Raw genomic sequence first — 17,275 nt, forward strand, 5'->3', positions numbered from 1 at the left:
CCCTCATGCCATCACAGTGTCCATGGGCCATCCCTGTCACAGAATCCCAGACTGGTTTGTGTTGGGACCTCAAAGCTCATCCAGTTCCAACCCCTGCCACAGGCAGGGACACCTTCCACTAGAGCAGGTTGCTCCAAGCCCCTGTGTCCAACCTGGCCTTGAACACTGCCAGGGATGGGGCAGCCACAGCTTCTCTGGGCACCCTGTGCCAGGGCCTCAGCACCCTCACAGGGAAGAATTTCTCCCCAATGTCCCATCTCAATCTCCTCCCTGGCAGGTTAAAGCCATTCCTCTTGTCCTGTCCCTACAGCCCCTTGTCAAAAGCCCCTCTCCAGCTTTCCTGTGGGCCCCTTGAGCCATCCCCATCCCCACATACCAGCCAGTGGCGGGCGCCAACATGGCGGCCCTACGGTCCCCTCAGCGCCGCGGGCGGCGGTGGCCGCTCCCCTCCTGGGGGCCGGGCCTGGCTCCGGCCGTGCGGGCCCCGCCTCGTCCAAGGCACCGGAGGCGCAGGCGCGGCGGCTGCTGCAGAGCCCGAGCCGGCATCGGAGCACGGTCCGGCTGCGGAGCCGGTGGGGCAGCGGCAGGGGCAGGATGGCGGCGCCGCTGAGCGATGGGGAGCGGCGGAAGCAGATCAGCGTGCGGGGCATCGCGGGGCTCGGGGACGTGGCCGAGGTGCGCAAGAGCTTCAACCGGCACCTCCACTTCACCCTCGTCAAGGACCGCAACGTGGCCACCCCTCGGGACTATTACTTCGCGCTGGCCCACACGGTGCGGGACCACCTGGTGGGGCGCTGGATCCGCACCCAGCAGCACTACTACGAGCGGGACCCGAAGGTGAGCGCCGGGGCACGGGGCACGGCGGCTGTGCCTTCCGGGCGGGTATCCCCTTGCTGTGCCCGTGTCTGCTCGGGCATCACCGCAGCCTTGGCCCCCTTGCTATGGCTGCGGCTCTTGTGCACCTCTCCATGGCTTCTTCCCTGTGGGCATCATCGCAGCCGTACCCTTTGCGAGCACCCCGTGGTGGCTGTGACCCCATGGGCGTTGCATGCATCTTGCCAATGGCCCTCACCTCGTGTTGGTTGTGTGCCCGTAAACCTTGTTCATCACACACATCTTGCCATGGCAGTGTCACTGTGAGTACCACCACAGTCACATTCCTCATGTAGTTTGCCATGGCTGTGTCCCCCCAGCCTGCCCTGCAGCCCTGTCCCGATGAGCCTTGCTGCAGCCATGTTCACCCCTCCAAGAGCACGTCCTCACACAGGCCTTCCTGCTGCCATCTCCTTGGCATGCTTCCCCGTGGCCTTGCCCAGCACTCACCACCACAGCAGTGTCCCCTGTGGACACTGCACACACCACCTCCATGGCTCAGCACATGCCATGGCCTGGCTTCACTCCTGCAGAGCCCGCAGGCAGCTCTGCTCTGAGGCTGGAGCATCTCTTGCCTCATGCACCCCAGGCAAGCCCCGGGGGTTGGTGGTTTCTGGGGCAGTTGTCCTGCTCCCTCCTCTCCTCCCCACTTGTCAGGCAGGGTGGTGGTGCTGGGGGCTGCAGGGTGGTGGTGCTGGGGGCTGTAGGGTGGTGGTGCTGGGGGCTGTAGGGTGTTAATCATCCTTAATCCTTTGTCAGTTCAGACCTGTTCCAGCACTTACCTGGGAAGCCCCAGAGGGCAGGTGTGCTCTAGGAAAGGCACATGGGTCCCCAGCCTGCAGGCAGCTGCCTCCTCCAGTCAGTTGTTCTTGGGGTTATGAGTGTTGCCTTGACACAAGAAATCACACTTTGACACCAGTTTACAGCTGTGCACATACTGGGGGTAGCACCAGTGTGTGGAGCTCTCCCTATTATCCCTACTCACACAGATGTGCTCTGATCCATATTTCTGCACTAACACCAGAGCTTGTGCAGGTCATGTAAAGGCCTTGGCACAGGTAGTGGAAGGTGTTCCTGCCTGTGCAGGGGTTGGAACTGGATGATCTTCAAGATCCCTTCTGACACAAACCGGTCTGGGATTCTATGTTTTACACAGCTGTGCAATGGTTTCAGTCCAATGAGCCCCAAGGAACAGATGGACCCTTTCAGAGTCCCAGCAGAGGTGGCAGAGTGGGAAATCCTGCTGCTTAGCAGGGAAAGAGCCCAGCTATGAAGGAGAGATTCCGAATGAAGCATTATTTACAGTTAGGCTGTAGCTGCGTTGAAGATTCCCATGGATTTCTAAACATACCTGAGCGAGGGCAGGTCTGCCCAGCCTGCTCCTTACCCCACAAACAGGTTTGCATTAGCATTCACAGCACAGGCACAGCTCCTGTCTAACTTGGAAGGTCCCCACGGAGCAGCCTGTCCTGCCAGGAGCCCTGCCACCAGCAGGACAGTTCATTTGTGCCACAGGGTGAAATGTGGGTAAAACCCGGAGTGGAGGGAACAGGACCCATGGGATAGGGAAATCCCCTTCCTGGCCCTGAGCACAGGGCCCTAGGCAGACTCTGCATCAGCTTCATCTCAGCATGGGGAAACTTCAAAAGCCCAGCCTGAACATCACCTCAGCCGAGGTCGGTGGTGTATAAATACACCATTCAGCATCCTCCATAGTTCTTGCCCTAAGTTAATTAGGGAAACACTTAACAGGCAACAAGTTTTCTCTATAGAAGGCTGTTGGCAGGGAGACGTGCAGCCCAAGCTTGGCCAGCATCCCACGTGAGATCCCTCTGACAAACTGGTGCGTGGTGTTCGGGAGCAGGAGCCAAGAGCTGCTTTGGGAAGATGTCCTGACTCTGGCAAGCACTTGGGTCTGCTCCTAATTTTGAGTGACTTTGGTGAAAGCAAAGTGCTGTGCTGGGGGTAAATGTCTTGCTTTGCCTCCCCAGCGCATTTACTACCTGTCCCTGGAGTTCTACATGGGCCGCACTCTGCAGAACACCATGGTGAACCTGGGCCTGCAGAATGCTTGTGATGAAGCCATTTACCAGGTGAGGTCTTGGGGTGCTGGGGTTCCCATGAGGAACTGGTCACACTTTTCCATGTGGAGGGCTGGTTATCCGTATTTCTCAGGGCTCCCTCCTCCTGAGTATTTTGACTAAACAAAGTGAGGCTTGGGTGAAGCTGAGCACCAAGACACCAAATTAGGGTTCACACATGTACACCTGTATGTACACAAGGCACTGCAGCAGTGCTGCCAGGTGCAAGTGAGTCACTGGGAAGGAAGAAGGTGGGGGGAATTGTTTGCTTGGATTAAAATGTTATCAAACTGGGAGAAGCACAACTAAGTACCATGAAGCAAACCACAAGCAGTGGTGAGTTGGGTTTGCAGCCACCTCTCCAGCAGGACTGTGACCTTTCTGAAAGAGTATGAGATTTGGGGGTTTCTCACCCAAGAGCTTTGTTTCCCCATCTCCTCTTCCCCTCCCTCCACCGCACTTATCCATGTTACACTTGCTAGCAGAAGCTGGGCTCTGTCACTGTCTCTCAGAATGAAGTGCTGCAGCTGCTGATGAAACATCACTCTCCCTGCCAGGAGATGGGAAGGGATTTCCAGGGAGGGACCTGACACCTTTCCTCTCTGAACTATTGTGCATCAGAGGGCAGGCTGGCTTTTTCCAGGGAGGATCCTCAGATCCCTTTACAAGGCATTTTCCACATGCTGATTTGGCCTGACATGCAAGCAGAGGCTTTCCTCGCCTCTGACACATGGAGCTCATCATGGCTGGTGGCCAGCTGGGATGGAAGGTCTCGTACCCAGCATGGCTCTGTCACAGGGAATCTACTGTGGTTTTTGGGACCCCATCACACTGGGCATGAGGCAGTCCCGGGTTGTTTTTGCAGAGCACTGAAGTGCTGGGGAGCAGCTCAGGCAGCAGCCATGGTGTTGTCCTGACACCTTCTTTCCCCCCTGGCACTGAGGTGAGGTCTCTTGGCTCCTGAGGAGTGTTTGCTGCCGGTACACAGCCTGCATCCGGCTGGAGAACAAATGAGATGGAGCAGAGCAGCCACTTCCAGCCATGGCCTGCAGTCAGGGAGCTGGCAGCAGGCGGGACAGGATGTGGGAAGGCCCAGGGCATGATGAGTGCCGCAGGAACCAGTGGCTGTGCTCTTCCTCAAGGACGGGGCGGTTGGGAGCAGGGGGGCAGTGTGTGTACCCGGACATGACTTGGCCGTTCGCCATCCTTCTCCAAGGGCAAGCTCAGTGGAAGGGCCTCCTGGGCTGCCAGGAGATGAGTGTTTGTTTGAGGTCTCTAAGGAAACCTCGTCCATGGGAAAGCGACGTTTTATAATGAGCTAAATTGTTTTCCAGTTAACTGGACTTCCCAAGGACAAGGGGCTGGTGACATGCTTTGTGGGGAGAGGGAGATGCAGAGACCCATGTAGGCTTCATTTCCCATGCTGTGGGTTGGTTTGGGATCTGTGTGTGCCCTCCTCCACAACCCCAGGGCATGGGCTATGGGTGATGGCCTGTGATGTGATTTCCCCCATAGCTGGGTTTGGACTTGGAGGAGCTGGAAGAAATTGAAGAAGATGCTGGGCTGGGAAACGGAGGACTGGGCCGCCTGGCAGGTAAGCTGGAGAGAAGGGAGCCATGAGGTGGTGTGACTGGAGGCACCACAGCAGCACAGTGTGCACACCACCTCAGCCCCCATCAGCAGTGTGCTACCCCCCTGCCTGCTCCTGGCTGGCCAGGAATGAGCCCCTTCCCCAGGCAGAGCACCCAGGAGGTGCAGTTGTGCAGTCTGCAGCACAGCAGACAGGGCTCTGGCTGGAAGAGGCTGTCTGGAGCCTTTCTCCTCACCTCCCTGTGAAATCTCTCACTTCTCACAGGCACCCAAGCAGCTCTCATGTGGGCAGATTGTTGGCAGCTATTTCTGTCTGCCTGTCCCACAGTACTGCTGGAGATAGGAGCTCCCCAGTGCAGGGGAAGTGCCGGGGCTGATCTTTACCCAGACTGAGGGCTGGAAGGGTTTGCTTTGAGAGCAATTGTAGTGCAGTAGCTGGTGGAGCAGCAAGTTGGGGTCAGAAGCCCTGCTTTACTGGGCAGGCAGGCCCAGATCAACCTGTGGGCACCTCAGGCAAGTCTAGAAGTGCTCTCACTGTGTCAAGGCTGGATTTAGGGTTTCAGTGGCCTGTGCTTGTCACCAACAACTTTGGGGTGTTCCTGGTGGCTCAGCAGGTCTGTCCCTTCTGCATGCACATTTCCTCTGAGTAACAGATGTTTCCAGTGGCACTGGTTGTGGCAGCTTCTCACCCCCATGTGCAGCAAGCTGTGGTAGGGACAGCAACTGAGGAGTGAGGTTCCTTGTGGCATGACCATGTTCTGCTCTTCCAGCTTGTTTCCTGGACTCCATGGCCACGCTGGGGCTGGCAGCATATGGGTATGGCATCCGCTATGAGTTCGGTATCTTCAACCAGAAGATTGTCGATGGCTGGCAGGTACATTGACAGACTCAAGTCGTGGAATCCCAGACTGATTTGGAAGGGACCTCAAAGCTCATCCAGTTCCAACCCCTGCCACAGGCAGGGACACCTTCCACTAGAGCAGGTTGCTCCAAGCCCCTGTGTCCAACCTAGCCTTGAACACTGCCAGGGATGGGGCAGCCACAGCTTCTCTGGGCACCCTGTGCCAGGGCCTCAGCACCCTCACAGGGAAGAGCTTCTGCCTAAGAGCTCATCTCAATCTCCCCTCTGTCAGGTTAAAGCCATTCCCCTTGGCCTGTCCCTGCAGGGCCTTGTCAAAAGCCCCTCTCCAGGTTTCTTGTCACCCCTTTAGGCACTGGAGCTGCTCTGATGTCTCCCCTTAAGGAGCCTTCTCTTCTCCAGGCTGCCCCAGCCCAGCTCTCTCAGCCTGGCTCCATAGCAGAGCTACTCCAGCCCTTGGAGCATCTCAGTGTCTTCCTCTGGACTTACTCGAGCAGGTCACCCTTTCTTCTTCTGTTTCACACTGTGGTGGTCACCTCTGCCTGTGGACAAGGCCTCACCACACAAATGACATTGCAGTGCCTTGACCTGTTCATAAGCTGGATGCTTGAGCCCAAAACCTGATGCCAAATGTGCTGCCACTTCCTACCACTTGTGCTGACCCTTGGGCTCTGACTGCCTGAATAGAGAGGAGCTCTGAGGGTGGCAGGGTGCCCACGTGGCAGGCACTCACCTGGCAGCATATGCTTATCATTAAATCATACAATCAACCAGGTTGGAAAGGACCTTTAAGATCATCAAGTCCAAGCGTTAAGTTGGACTTAAGTCGTAACTGTTGGGGATGTGGCTAAACACTTCATGACAGTGTCTGGTGGAGGGTGAATTTGAACGTGATGGGACACATGCGAGTCCTTGGAGTGCTGCTGCTTCTGTGGCTTCCCTGGGAGATGCAGCAAGGGCATAAACAGGGACTCTCCTGTAGCTTTAATGATTGTAATATTTGCAAGTGAAAACAGACTAAAAAATCCTGCCCCAGCTGGCAGTTTTCCCTAGTATCTATCTGAAAGTGGTTTCCATCAGGAGACTTGCCTTGCTTCTGGGCATAAAGGACCTTTTCTCCCTTTAAAATAGCTTTCCATAAGTCAGGAGGGTGAGAGGTTTGAGGGTTGTTTTTACCTCCTTCCCCACAGAGAGGCTGCGATGCAAGGCCCTATAAATGGTGAACACAGGGAACAAAATGTCCCTGTAATTGGCTTAATGTTGCTTAAAAAAGAACAGGGATGGTGGTAATGCTGGGCTGTGGCTCAGACCTGCCCCCCTGCCTGGCACAGCAATGCCTGTGGGCACAAAGCATCTCTCCTCACCCTGTGGGGTCTGGTGCACATAAGCCCTGGTGGCTCTGCTGAGCTCACTCCCATTGCTGCTGTGTGAGCAGAGAGGAGAAATGCTCTCTGGCAGAGGGCAGAGCAAGACCTGGGTTACAGGGGGTGGCGTGTGGTCAGGAACAGCACAGATTGCTTCTAGGGAACCACATCCCCATCTTCCATTATCAAACTAGATGTAAAGAACTCAAGGGAGGCTGAGTGCAGTATCTGTGTTTACAGCAGTTGGGATGGTTTAAACCTGTACAGCCTGTAAAGGCTGATGTATTTATACCAGCTGCCATGTAGTCATCCGTGTTTTGAAGAGCCCAGCTGTCCTCTAGAGGCCTCTGCACATCTGTTTTTAAAGTGAGCCTACTAAAGCTTTGCTCTCCCTTCGGAGAGCCTTGTTTAGCTTCACCTGAAGACAGGAGCCATCACTCAGACTCTCTTTGCCCCTTGCAGGTGGAGGAGGCTGATGACTGGCTGCGCTATGGCAACCCCTGGGAGAAAGCACGCCCAGAGTACATGCTCCCCGTGCACTTCTATGGCCGCGTGGATCACACCCCTGAGGGTGTAAAGTGGGTCGACACCCAGGTACCACCATCTCCTGCAGTGCTGGGCTAGGGAGGATGGACCAGGGGCACAGGGCACAGTCTGTCCCCAGGCTGCTGGGGGATCAGAGTTTGCTTTTCACCCAGCTGAGCAGAACCCTCTCCACTGCCCTTGCTGAAGGTGGCTGTGCTGTAAGGAGAGGCTGGGAGTGTGGTTTCAAGTCTTCAGTCCGCCTGGAGGCTTTGGTTTGTGGTGTTGTGGAGAGCAAATGCTTCTTCAGCCTCCCAGAGCTAGGGAGGTTAATGCTGTGCTTCAGGAGCATGTGCCTGTTCAGAGCACAGGCTGATGTGTCCCAAGTGCATTCCAGTCTTACAGCTGAGAAAGCAAGCTTTAGAGAGGCACAGATTTAGTAAGAGGATAGAAAATGTTTCAGCCTCTCCTGTCTAAGCACTGTCCAGGATGGAGGGAGGAAGGACGATGATTTCTTTGGGATTCAGGGACATGACTTAGCCTGTTCCCATGATGTTCAAGGGTCTCTCAGCCTCGTGAATCAGCTTTGTCTATCCAGGGAGCACACAGTCATAAAGCCAAGCTATTTTATCCAGCCCTAAGAACTGAAGTTCATGTGCAGAGTTGCTTGGGCCTGCTCAGAGGGGAAACAAACCAGATCCTTTTCCAGTGACCCTAGTTGTCAAGTGCTGTGCAGTGACCTAGGCCAGTCCCAGGACACACAAAGTGCAGGGGTTCAACACCACAGCCTTGTGAACAGCACAGAGGTACTCTGCCAGAGACATCACTTGGGGACTGAGTCCACTGCCTTTTGGTGTGCTCATCTCCTGACCCCATCAGTGGTCTGGGGTTTCAGGGCTCCCAAACAGTGCAGTGAAACACTGCTTCCTACAGGGAGGTGAAGTTTCAGATAATGCCATTAAGGGAACAAGTTGGAAAGGCTCAAAACAGCCAAAGACGCAGTCTCCCAATATAGCATCACTCAGCTCATGTGATGTGCCCCGTCCCGTGGCTCAGGCAGGGTGGGCTTGCTGCCTGCTTCCATGTTCGGAGCTGGTGATGGCAGCTGTGAGAGCCTGAGCTCTTGCTGCTTCTCCCCAGAGAGGAGGTGTTGCTGGTGCCAGCACAAGGAGACTGTTGAGGGCCAGCGTGCTGGTCTGCCTGGCTTTTCCCTGCCCTGTGAGCACAGCTCCTTCCATTCCCTGCTGCCTCTCCCATCTTTCCTTGCAGGCAGCCTCTGGCTGTGGCTGTCATGCCAGCACACACTGACTTGTTAAGGAGGGTGCTGGCTCCTTTTGCCAGTGTCAGAATGGTGTCCCAGCCTCTGTGCTGCAGGATCAGGGCCTTGCTCTGCAAGACCCATTCAGCTTTTCTGGCATAAGCCCTCAGCCTCTGTGTTCCAGGCTGAGATCAGGGTGCCTTGCCTTGCTGCTCAGCAGGGCTGGAAACGGGCACATGTTGGCATAGCACTGAGCTGGAGCACACAAGCTTGGCAGCACAGCTGTGGTCTGCCTGGCTAGTGTGATCTGAGCTGGGAGCCCCAGTGTTACTCCCTGGAGCCATGTGTGTAGCATCCCGATGTTTAAGCATCATCCTGATGCACTAAGAGCTTCGTGCGCATGTTCAGTTTGGGTGCTGGAGAGTTCAGTGAATTTAGCCAGGCAGGTTCAACAGACCTTGAGCACTGGATGAACTGCTCTGGGAATGGTGCTGGACTAGGGTTTGGTCCTGGCAGGCTGCAGAAGGCTGATAGGCAAGATTCAGGCTGTGGAATGTATCCCAGGTGGAAACTCAAAGGTCACAGCTGCCCTGGGCCCTACCCCAGCATAGACAGAATTGGCAGCTAAGGATGCTTGCAGTGCTCTGGTGAATAACTCCTGGGAATGCCTGTTGGTATAGGAAGGTCAGTAGGTTTCTTGCAACTCTTTCACATATACTTGATGGGCTTTTAACTCCAGTTTGTCAGTAAAGCTCCAAACAGCTCTGCTTCTATTAATGCTTTGCCAGGGGATGCTGGAAGTGTCCGTGATAGCAGGAAAGTCTGTGAGGCTCAGCAGGTCTGTTCTAGTGAGGTGAGATTCTTACAACAGCCGTGAGTTGTCTGTGTCCTCTGGATTCTTCCTGCAGAGGTTTCAGCCACTTTCCCACCTCCTCGGAGACCAGAGTGCTGCTCATCAGAGGGAATGCTGTTCTTTTGCAGGTTGTCCTTGCTATGCCCTATGACACACCGGTGCCAGGGTACAAGAACAACACTGTGAACACCATGAGGCTGTGGTCTGCAAAAGCCCCCAATGACTTCAACCTCCAAGAGTGTAAGTGCTACCCGTCCACTGCCTATTTCCTGGCCAGGCTGGGACATGGTTATTCCTGTGTGCACAGCACTCTCCCTCTGGCCTGCTTTATCCTGTCTCCTGGCCAATTCCAGAATGCAACGCTGTGTGCACATCCATGGGTGACACTACTTCCTGAGCCGTCGTGCACCAGGACACTCATCTGCCCTCTTTCCATCTCCATCACACTTCACCATGCTCTCAAAAGCTGCTCTGTGCCTTCCTCAAGTGATAGACCACCTGTCACTGCACTCCCCACACCTCCAAAGGAGCTGCAAACCCACACATGCCAGGGAGGGTCATTTCTCTGCAGCAGCATCCTTTAATGCTGAAGGAGCATAGCCCATCTTACCATTGGTTTCCTCTGGGTCTACATGTGACCTCTCCAGAGCATTTTTCAGGCTCTGGTTGTAGCACTGAGGAGCTGATACAGGGCAACTAGCACCCCAAATGCCAGTGCTACACTGTTGCAGAAGGGCAAGGTTTTAGATGACTGATATGATTCCGATTCCATACTGGCAAGTGCAGAGATGTGTGTGGCCAAGCAGCCCTGCCAGGAGGACTGGTGTGGGACAAGGGGTGATGGCTCTTGAGTCCTGATGTCTCCTCAAGTCTTGATTGGCAACTGTGAGCTGGCTTTCAGATGAGTCTTTTGTGCCCTTTAGGAGCTGAGTGTGGTTGTGGTCTTTGTGCTTCTTTGCTTGGCCCCATTTCTCCTTAGTCCTTCCTTTTTTCACCTTCTCTGGCTGCTGTCTCTCCTCAGTGTCTGTCTGTCCTTCCTGATACGTATGTCTTGAGAAGCTGCCTGGAGATGTGCCTTTCTCTTATCCCTCTGTCTCCTGGCTCTCTGGTGCCTTTCACATGTGTACATTTCCATTCAGATTTCATTAACACCTGCCTGAATGTTCCTGTTACAAATCTCTTTATGAGAGAAAGAGGGAGAAGCCTGGTGTCGGGGACCTGCCTGAACCTCTACAGCTGCCCCAGCACTGTGTGTATTTCTCTTTTGCTGCAGTCAACGTGGGTGACTACATTGAGGCAGTGCTGGACAGAAACCTGGCAGAGAACATATCCAGAGTCCTGTACCCAAACGACAACGTGAGTGCCTCTCCTGCCTCTATTCTCTCCCTGTAGTGGTACTGCCTTGTGTGCAAGCACTGGAGGTTATGGCCACCTGATGTTTATTGCTCTGGTTTGGGGGGTTTTAATGCAATAGGTTGGCCCAGTAATTCCCAGTGAACAAGCACAGCTCTGGGGGTTCGAGGGTCTGGGCTGACAGAGGGTAGCTGAGAGTCTGGCCCGTATTGTAGAGATGCTCTGTTCCCTGCTGCAAGGAGAGGAAGAAGTGTTACTCCTTCAAATTCAAGGCAGTTGCCAACTTCCATGGCTGATCCTTTGCAAAGGTCAGTTGTCATTTCAGAGGCTGCCATGAGGGGGGAGTCGTTTCCATCTCCATTCAGGATGGATTTCTCACTGCAGGGATTGTCCCAGGCCATGTCACCCACTGGGCACTGTATCCAAGAGGGAAGAGCCCTCACTATCTAGTTGTGGATTAGCGTCTGTGCTGAAAAGGCTGATCTCCTGTGCTTTACCCCGACCCTCTCATTCCTGCTGGTCTTGTCTAATAGATCAGCATGAAGCCTAGTGTACATGGGAGGCGGTTGTTGTGTCCAGAGACACTGCCTCCTGGCCACTGCAGCAAGCCCAAGATCTGTGGTCCAGAACCCCTGCAAAGGGTCTTGCAGTGAGGGAGGAACCTGTGCTTACTCTGTAGTATCATGGATGTGGAAGGTTCTGTTGCTCTCTGGAGGCAGCTCTCTGGGATGCTGAGCCCCTTGTTAGTCCCATCAGAGGCGAGAAACACCCACATTTGCCCTGATGAGGTACTGGAGCTATGAACCTATCAGAGTGGACAGGAGCATCTCCAGGGGTTTGGCTGCCAGACTGGGGTGGCAGCTGCAGCACTGATAGCTCTGGTCCATCCACCTGCAGTTCTTTGAAGGCAAGGAGCTGCGGCTGAAACAGGAGTACTTTGTGGTGGCTGCCACCCTCCAGGACATCATCCGACGCTTTAAGTCCTCCAAATTTGGCTGTCGAGACCCTGTGAGAACATGCTTTGAAACCTTCCCAGACAAGGTGAGTGTGTGACAGAGGGTCCCCAGGTGTTTCAGCCAGACCTGCCTATAGTGAGGGAGAGCAGGATGCTCAGGACCAGGTTGGGGCAATACGGTTCAATGCCCCTGGCAGTGTGGGTTGGAAAACAGGTGGTTTAGAGCAGAGGTTGAGTAGCTCTGCTCCTGGGAGGTGTCTGTTTCTGGGGTGTGTGCCATGAGACCCTCACCCCAAGCCCATGCCTGCAGCATACTGTCACAGTCCTATCATTGCCAGATCTCAGCCCAGCAAGTCTTGTGTTGCAGGTGGCTATTCAGCTAAATGACACCCACCCTGCCCTGTCCATCCCAGAGCTCATGCGGATCCTGGTGGATGTGGAGAAAGTGGACTGGGACAAGGTAAGCAGAGCTGGGAAGTCCATGCTGAACTAAACAGGGAAAAGAGCTGCTGTCCTGCTCTCATGTGGGATTTCCTTTCCCCTCCTTGCCTGGGCCTATGTGTTAACCTGCTGTCTGTACCGCAGGCCTGGGAGATCACAAAGCGGACCTGTGCCTACACCAACCACACGGTGCTTCCCGAAGCCCTGGAGCGCTGGCCAGTCTCCATGTTTGAGAAGCTGCTCCCACGTCACCTGGAGATCATCTATGCCCTCAACCAAATGCATCTGGATGTAAGGGGCTGGGCTGGTCACAAGCTGTGGGAGCTCTGCAGGGTTCATATGGCTGCCTTTAGGGTGGGAATGTTCCTATGGCTGGGTCACTGAAGTCCCTCTCTTTCTGTGCACAGCGGGTGGCTGCTCTCTACCCAGGGGACATTGACCGTCTCCGGAGGATGTCTGTGATTGAGGAAGGAGACTGCAAGCGCATTAACATGGCACATCTCTGTGTGATCGGCTCCCATGCAGTCAACGGCGTGGCCCGTATCCACTCGGACATTGTCAAGAACTCAGTGTGAGTTGGGGGACACCCAAGGGATGCAACCTTGTTCCCTCACTGGGCTCTGCCTGCAAGCCTGGGTTAAGGTCAGCTTTGGTTGCCCTCATGGGCATAGAGGCTGGGGAGACTGTCTGGAGCTGGTGGAACAAGAGGGCAGTGAGGGGCAGCACAGAGCTCACAGGGAGGGCCACAGACTGCCCTGATTCAGGAGCCCGCACAGCAGGGGCCCAGCTGAAGCTCTGGGTGATGGTGGGTGGCTCAGAGCTTACTGCTCTTCCAGGTTCAAGGATTTCTATGAGCTGGAGCCGGAGAAGTTTCAGAACAAGACAAACGGGATCACACCGAGACGCTGGCTCCTGCTGTGCAACCCGGGACTGGCCGATGTTATTGCTGAGGTGAGCTGCAGGCAGCTCAAGGGTGATCTGCTTGCTCCTGGGCACCTCTTCATGGGTCTGATGGGAGCTGAGGCTAGGGCCTGGGGAGTGGGAGTGAGGACAGGCTGTGAGGAGCACGCCTGTTGCACGTGTAGGTGTGATCTTGGCTGGGTGTTGAAGTTGGTGATGAAGAGTTGGCCAAAAATGTTGCTGAGATTTGGATGTGGTTCCGTGTCCTTGCAGTGACTACGCACAATCTGTCAGTGTGAGAAATGGGGGGTCTGCAAAAGCAGGCAGCTTCACAGGCACAAAAGAGCTCCCTGGGAGCTCCAGCCCCAGTTCTGTCTGCTTTGGTTAGCAGGCCCTTTAGCACAGGTTTGTGCTCTACCCTGGGACATGCCATAGCTGAATCATGTCCTGCAATCAAACCTATCTTCATCTGCGCATCAGTTCCACCTGCCAGGAGGCCCTGGTGCGCATCCTCCCTCTAAAGCTCCTTGAGAGCGGGACTTGTTTGGGGTTTTGCAAGTGCCTCATTTCCTCTGTACCTTTGGCCTGCTTGATGGCACAGAGAAGTAGCCTCACTCTAAGAAACTGTGACCTTTTTCCTGGCCAGAGTGCCTCTTCCAGTTCCCAATGGGACTGTTGCATCTCTCTTGGGGAAGCAGAGTTGTAGCCGGGGTGAGGTGTCTCAGGAGTGGTACAACATCAGTCTCTTGGTTTGTTCTTCCAGAAAATCGGGGAAGGCTTTATCACAGACCTGAGCCAGCTGAAGAAGCTACTGGATTTCATCAACAATGAGACTTTCATCAGGGATGTGGCAAAAGTCAAGCAGGTAACATGCACTGGGGGTGAGTGGGGGGGAAGAAAGCTAAAGACACCTGGATGCTTCCAGGAACATCCCAGCAGCAAATGCTCACTTCTGACTCAAGGCCTCGGAACCCATGCCTGTTCCTCATGGAATTTTCTCGCCAGGAGAACAAGCTGAAGTTTGCAGCCTACTTGGAGGAGCAGTACAAGGTCAAGATCAACCCTTCATCCATGTTCGATGTGCAGGTCAAGCGAATCCATGAGTACAAGCGGCAGCTGCTGAACTGCCTGCATGCCATCACCCTCTACAACCGTAAGTCCTGCCTGGGCTGGTAGGCAAGGGGTGTCCTTTCACTGCCAGGGGTCCCATGTAAAAGTATGCCAGGTGGTGACCAAAGACTCCTGAGGGGACGGGGGTTGGAACTAAATGAGGTTTAAGGGCCCTTCCAATGTAGATTCTATGACTCTGTGGCCCATTTGTGCCCAGCACAGCTTTGGCAGATGTCTCCGTGGCCTTCAGGGTCCTGCAGGTTTTTGGGTCCATGGGACATGGGCTGGGATCCCAGCTCACCTCTGATGCACGCAGTAAACTGCCTGCTTTACCTTCACTCTGGCTGTTATACCCTGTTCTTTCAGGCATCAGAAGTGATCCATCCAAATCCTTTGTGCCAAGGACTATTATGATCGGAGGAAAGGTAACTTTTATTCCAGACTCGATGCATGCTTGGCTGTGGGGATGTGGGATGTGTTCCCTTCTATGGCTTGGCCAGGCCCACTGTAGGTTAGTCAGCATGTCTGCTGGTGGGCTCTTCAAGGAAGGCCTTTATGGACTAATGGGACTGAACAAGGCCCCATCACTCTTTCCTTATGGCTCAGGACTTCTCCTCTCAGTAGGGTGTTTTTGCTGATCCATGTGAACAGCAGAGGTGAGGACCCGCACTGGCACCTCTCATCTCTCCCTTCCTTAAAAGCCTTCACCATTTCTGGGCTGCTCTTCTTCAGGCAGCCCCTGGCTACCACATGGCCAAGATGATCATCAAACTCATCACATCCGTCGGGGAGGTCATCAACAACGATCCCTATGTGGGGGACAAGCTCAAGGTCATCTTCCTGGAGAACTACCGGGTATCCCTGGCCGAGAAGGGTACGTGTGGGCTTATGTAAGCACAGGTCAGGAGCTGGGAATGTCCCAGCAGAGCCCAGAAACAGGCTGGCCCAAAGAGGCTGCTATGGCAGTTCACCTGGCTCTCCCTTAGGAGAGGCCTTAGGACAGGGCAGGGTCTCAGGCCATGGGGAGCTGTAGCACACCAAGGATCCACTGACTCCTACCTCTCTTGCACCGACAGTGATCCCAGCAGCAGATCTCTCCCAGCAGATCTCCACAGCTGGCACAGAGGCCTCGGGTACTGGCAACATGAAGTTCATGGTGAATGGGGCCCTCACGATTGGTACCATGGATGGGGCCAACGTGGAGATGGCTGAGGAGGCAGGCGAAGAAAACCTCTTCATCTTTGGCATGCGGGTGGAGGATGTGGAGGCTCTGGATCGGAAAGGGTTGGTGCTGGGGAGTGTCCAGCGCGTACCAGGGCTTGTCAGATGGGGATACAGGTCCTGCCATGATCGCTGGGAGGGACACTGTCCTCTTTGGGCAGCTCTGGAGCAGGATAAAGTGGCAGGGGGGGCTAGAGGCAGCCTCTGCCCTGGGCTGGTCAATGCGTGGCCCATCACGGATGCAGCCCCAGGGTTGAGCATCAGTCCCTACAGCCATCTCTGCTGGGTGCAGGTACAATGCACAGGAATACTACCAGCGGCTGCCAGAGCTGCGCCAGGCTGTGGACCAGATCAGCAGTGGGTTTTTCTCCCCTCGAGACCCTGGTTGCTTCAAGGACATTGTGAACATGCTCATGTACCATGACAGGTGAGTGCTGGGGTGGGCTGCTCCTTCCCTGCTGGCCTGGGTCCCCCAGCAGGCAAAGCCTCACCTTACTCTGCTTTGGGTTTCAGGTTCAAGGTGTTTGCTGACTATGAGGCCTACATCAAATGCCAAGGCCAAGTGGACAAACTGTTCATGGTAAGAGCTGCCCCCCCACAGCCCTGGCAGTGCAGTGGGGGGAACTGGGATGAGTGTGCTCCAGTGGAGCCCTTCTGACAGACACCACACCATGGGCATGGCTGAGGCAGGTTCTGCTGGTAGCCACACGTGTGTACCCAGAGCCCTGGGAGCTGGAACATAGCTGGGTGCTGGGCCAAGTGCTGACATTGCCTCTCCTCTTCCCAGGACCCCCGGGAGTGGACTAAGAAAGTCATCAGGAACATTGCGTGCTCGGGCAAGTTCTCCAGTGACAGGACCATCACCGAGTATGCCCGAGAGATCTGGGGTGTGGAGCCCTCTGCCACAAAGATCCCCCCACCCAACCTCCCAAGGGACTGATGCCAAGGGCAGGAGGGAGGGATGAGCTCCCAGCCCAGGCAGCCTCACCTGCACATCACTGCCCATCAGATGGGCTCAGCTCTGCAGGGACAAGGCCTTTCCCTCAGGGGGTAGAAGGATGCTCTGAGGAGGAGCCCTGACTGAGGAACAGGAGCTGGGGGACAGGAGAAGGGATCCTGTGTCTGCACCCATGTATCCAGCCTGCATGTGCTGCCTAGTGCTTCTAGCGAGATGACCACAGATAAGTCTTCCACAGCCGTGTTCCATGCTTAACAAGGGCTTTCCAACTCGATCCTCCCCTCTCCTGCTGCATGCAGCTTCACCTGGCCTCTTTGGCCCTGCCCATAGGCAGGTTTAACCAACACACTGTGTCTGTTGCATCCTCCAGTTGGCCTGACAGCCCCAAAGCTAAGGGGGTGCTCCCTCTTATCATACCTTCCTCAGTAATACCTAGAGATGGTGGGGCTGGCCCCAGTGCAGGTGCCAGTGCCACAAGAAGAGATGGCTCGGAGAGCAGTGACTTCCTCAGCTCAGAGCATGCCACAGCCTCCTCCCCACCTCTTTGTTAGCCAAAAGCTCGGTATCAAAGGCACTCTCACCATTTATAGCTTCCACCTGCACAGAGAGGGTTGTACCTGCCAATGCCAGTGAGGGGGCTCCAGGCTCTGTAGACACTGCTGAGTGCTGCCAGGGGGTGGATGTGATCACTTCTCCTCATCCCTCCACAGCTGGGTCATGCTGTTCCACATCCTCCCAGTGCTGGGGCCAGTTTAACACCGGTAGAGCTGTGTAGTGCACCAGTACTCCCTGTGTGACACAACTCATTAAACCGACCACAACACCTGCTGGTCTGACTCCGGCTGACTTGTGACTGCTCCACAGCCAGGTTCAGGCCACAGTCACCGTCCCCTGATGTGGCTTCATGGGATGGGGTCTCCTGCAGCTGGCACTGTCA

General features: G+C 55.1%; 1 protein-coding gene across 1 annotated transcript; it reads left to right on the forward strand.

Annotated features, from left to right (window-relative positions):
- The first annotated feature begins 517 nt into the window (after positions 1 to 517).
- On the forward strand, positions 518 to 17,167 carry PYGB (glycogen phosphorylase B). Its single transcript, XM_034061227.1, has 20 exons — positions 518 to 837; positions 2,865 to 2,966; positions 4,470 to 4,548; positions 5,315 to 5,418; positions 7,230 to 7,361; positions 9,529 to 9,640; positions 10,674 to 10,756; positions 11,651 to 11,794; positions 12,076 to 12,168; positions 12,294 to 12,440; positions 12,557 to 12,720; positions 12,986 to 13,100; positions 13,813 to 13,914; positions 14,055 to 14,202; positions 14,526 to 14,584; positions 14,892 to 15,033; positions 15,236 to 15,443; positions 15,673 to 15,807; positions 15,894 to 15,960; positions 16,168 to 17,167. Exons 1-20 carry the CDS (start codon positions 595 to 597, stop codon positions 16,318 to 16,320), a joined length of 2,532 nt encoding a protein of 843 aa, XP_033917118.1. The 5' UTR covers positions 518 to 594; the 3' UTR covers positions 16,321 to 17,167.
- The last annotated feature ends 108 nt before the right edge of the window (positions 17,168 to 17,275 follow it).

This window comes from Melopsittacus undulatus, chromosome 3 (genome assembly GCF_012275295.1).
Source record: "Melopsittacus undulatus isolate bMelUnd1 chromosome 3, bMelUnd1.mat.Z, whole genome shotgun sequence".
In the NCBI taxonomy this organism is placed as follows: Eukaryota; Metazoa; Chordata; class Aves; order Psittaciformes; family Psittaculidae; genus Melopsittacus; species Melopsittacus undulatus.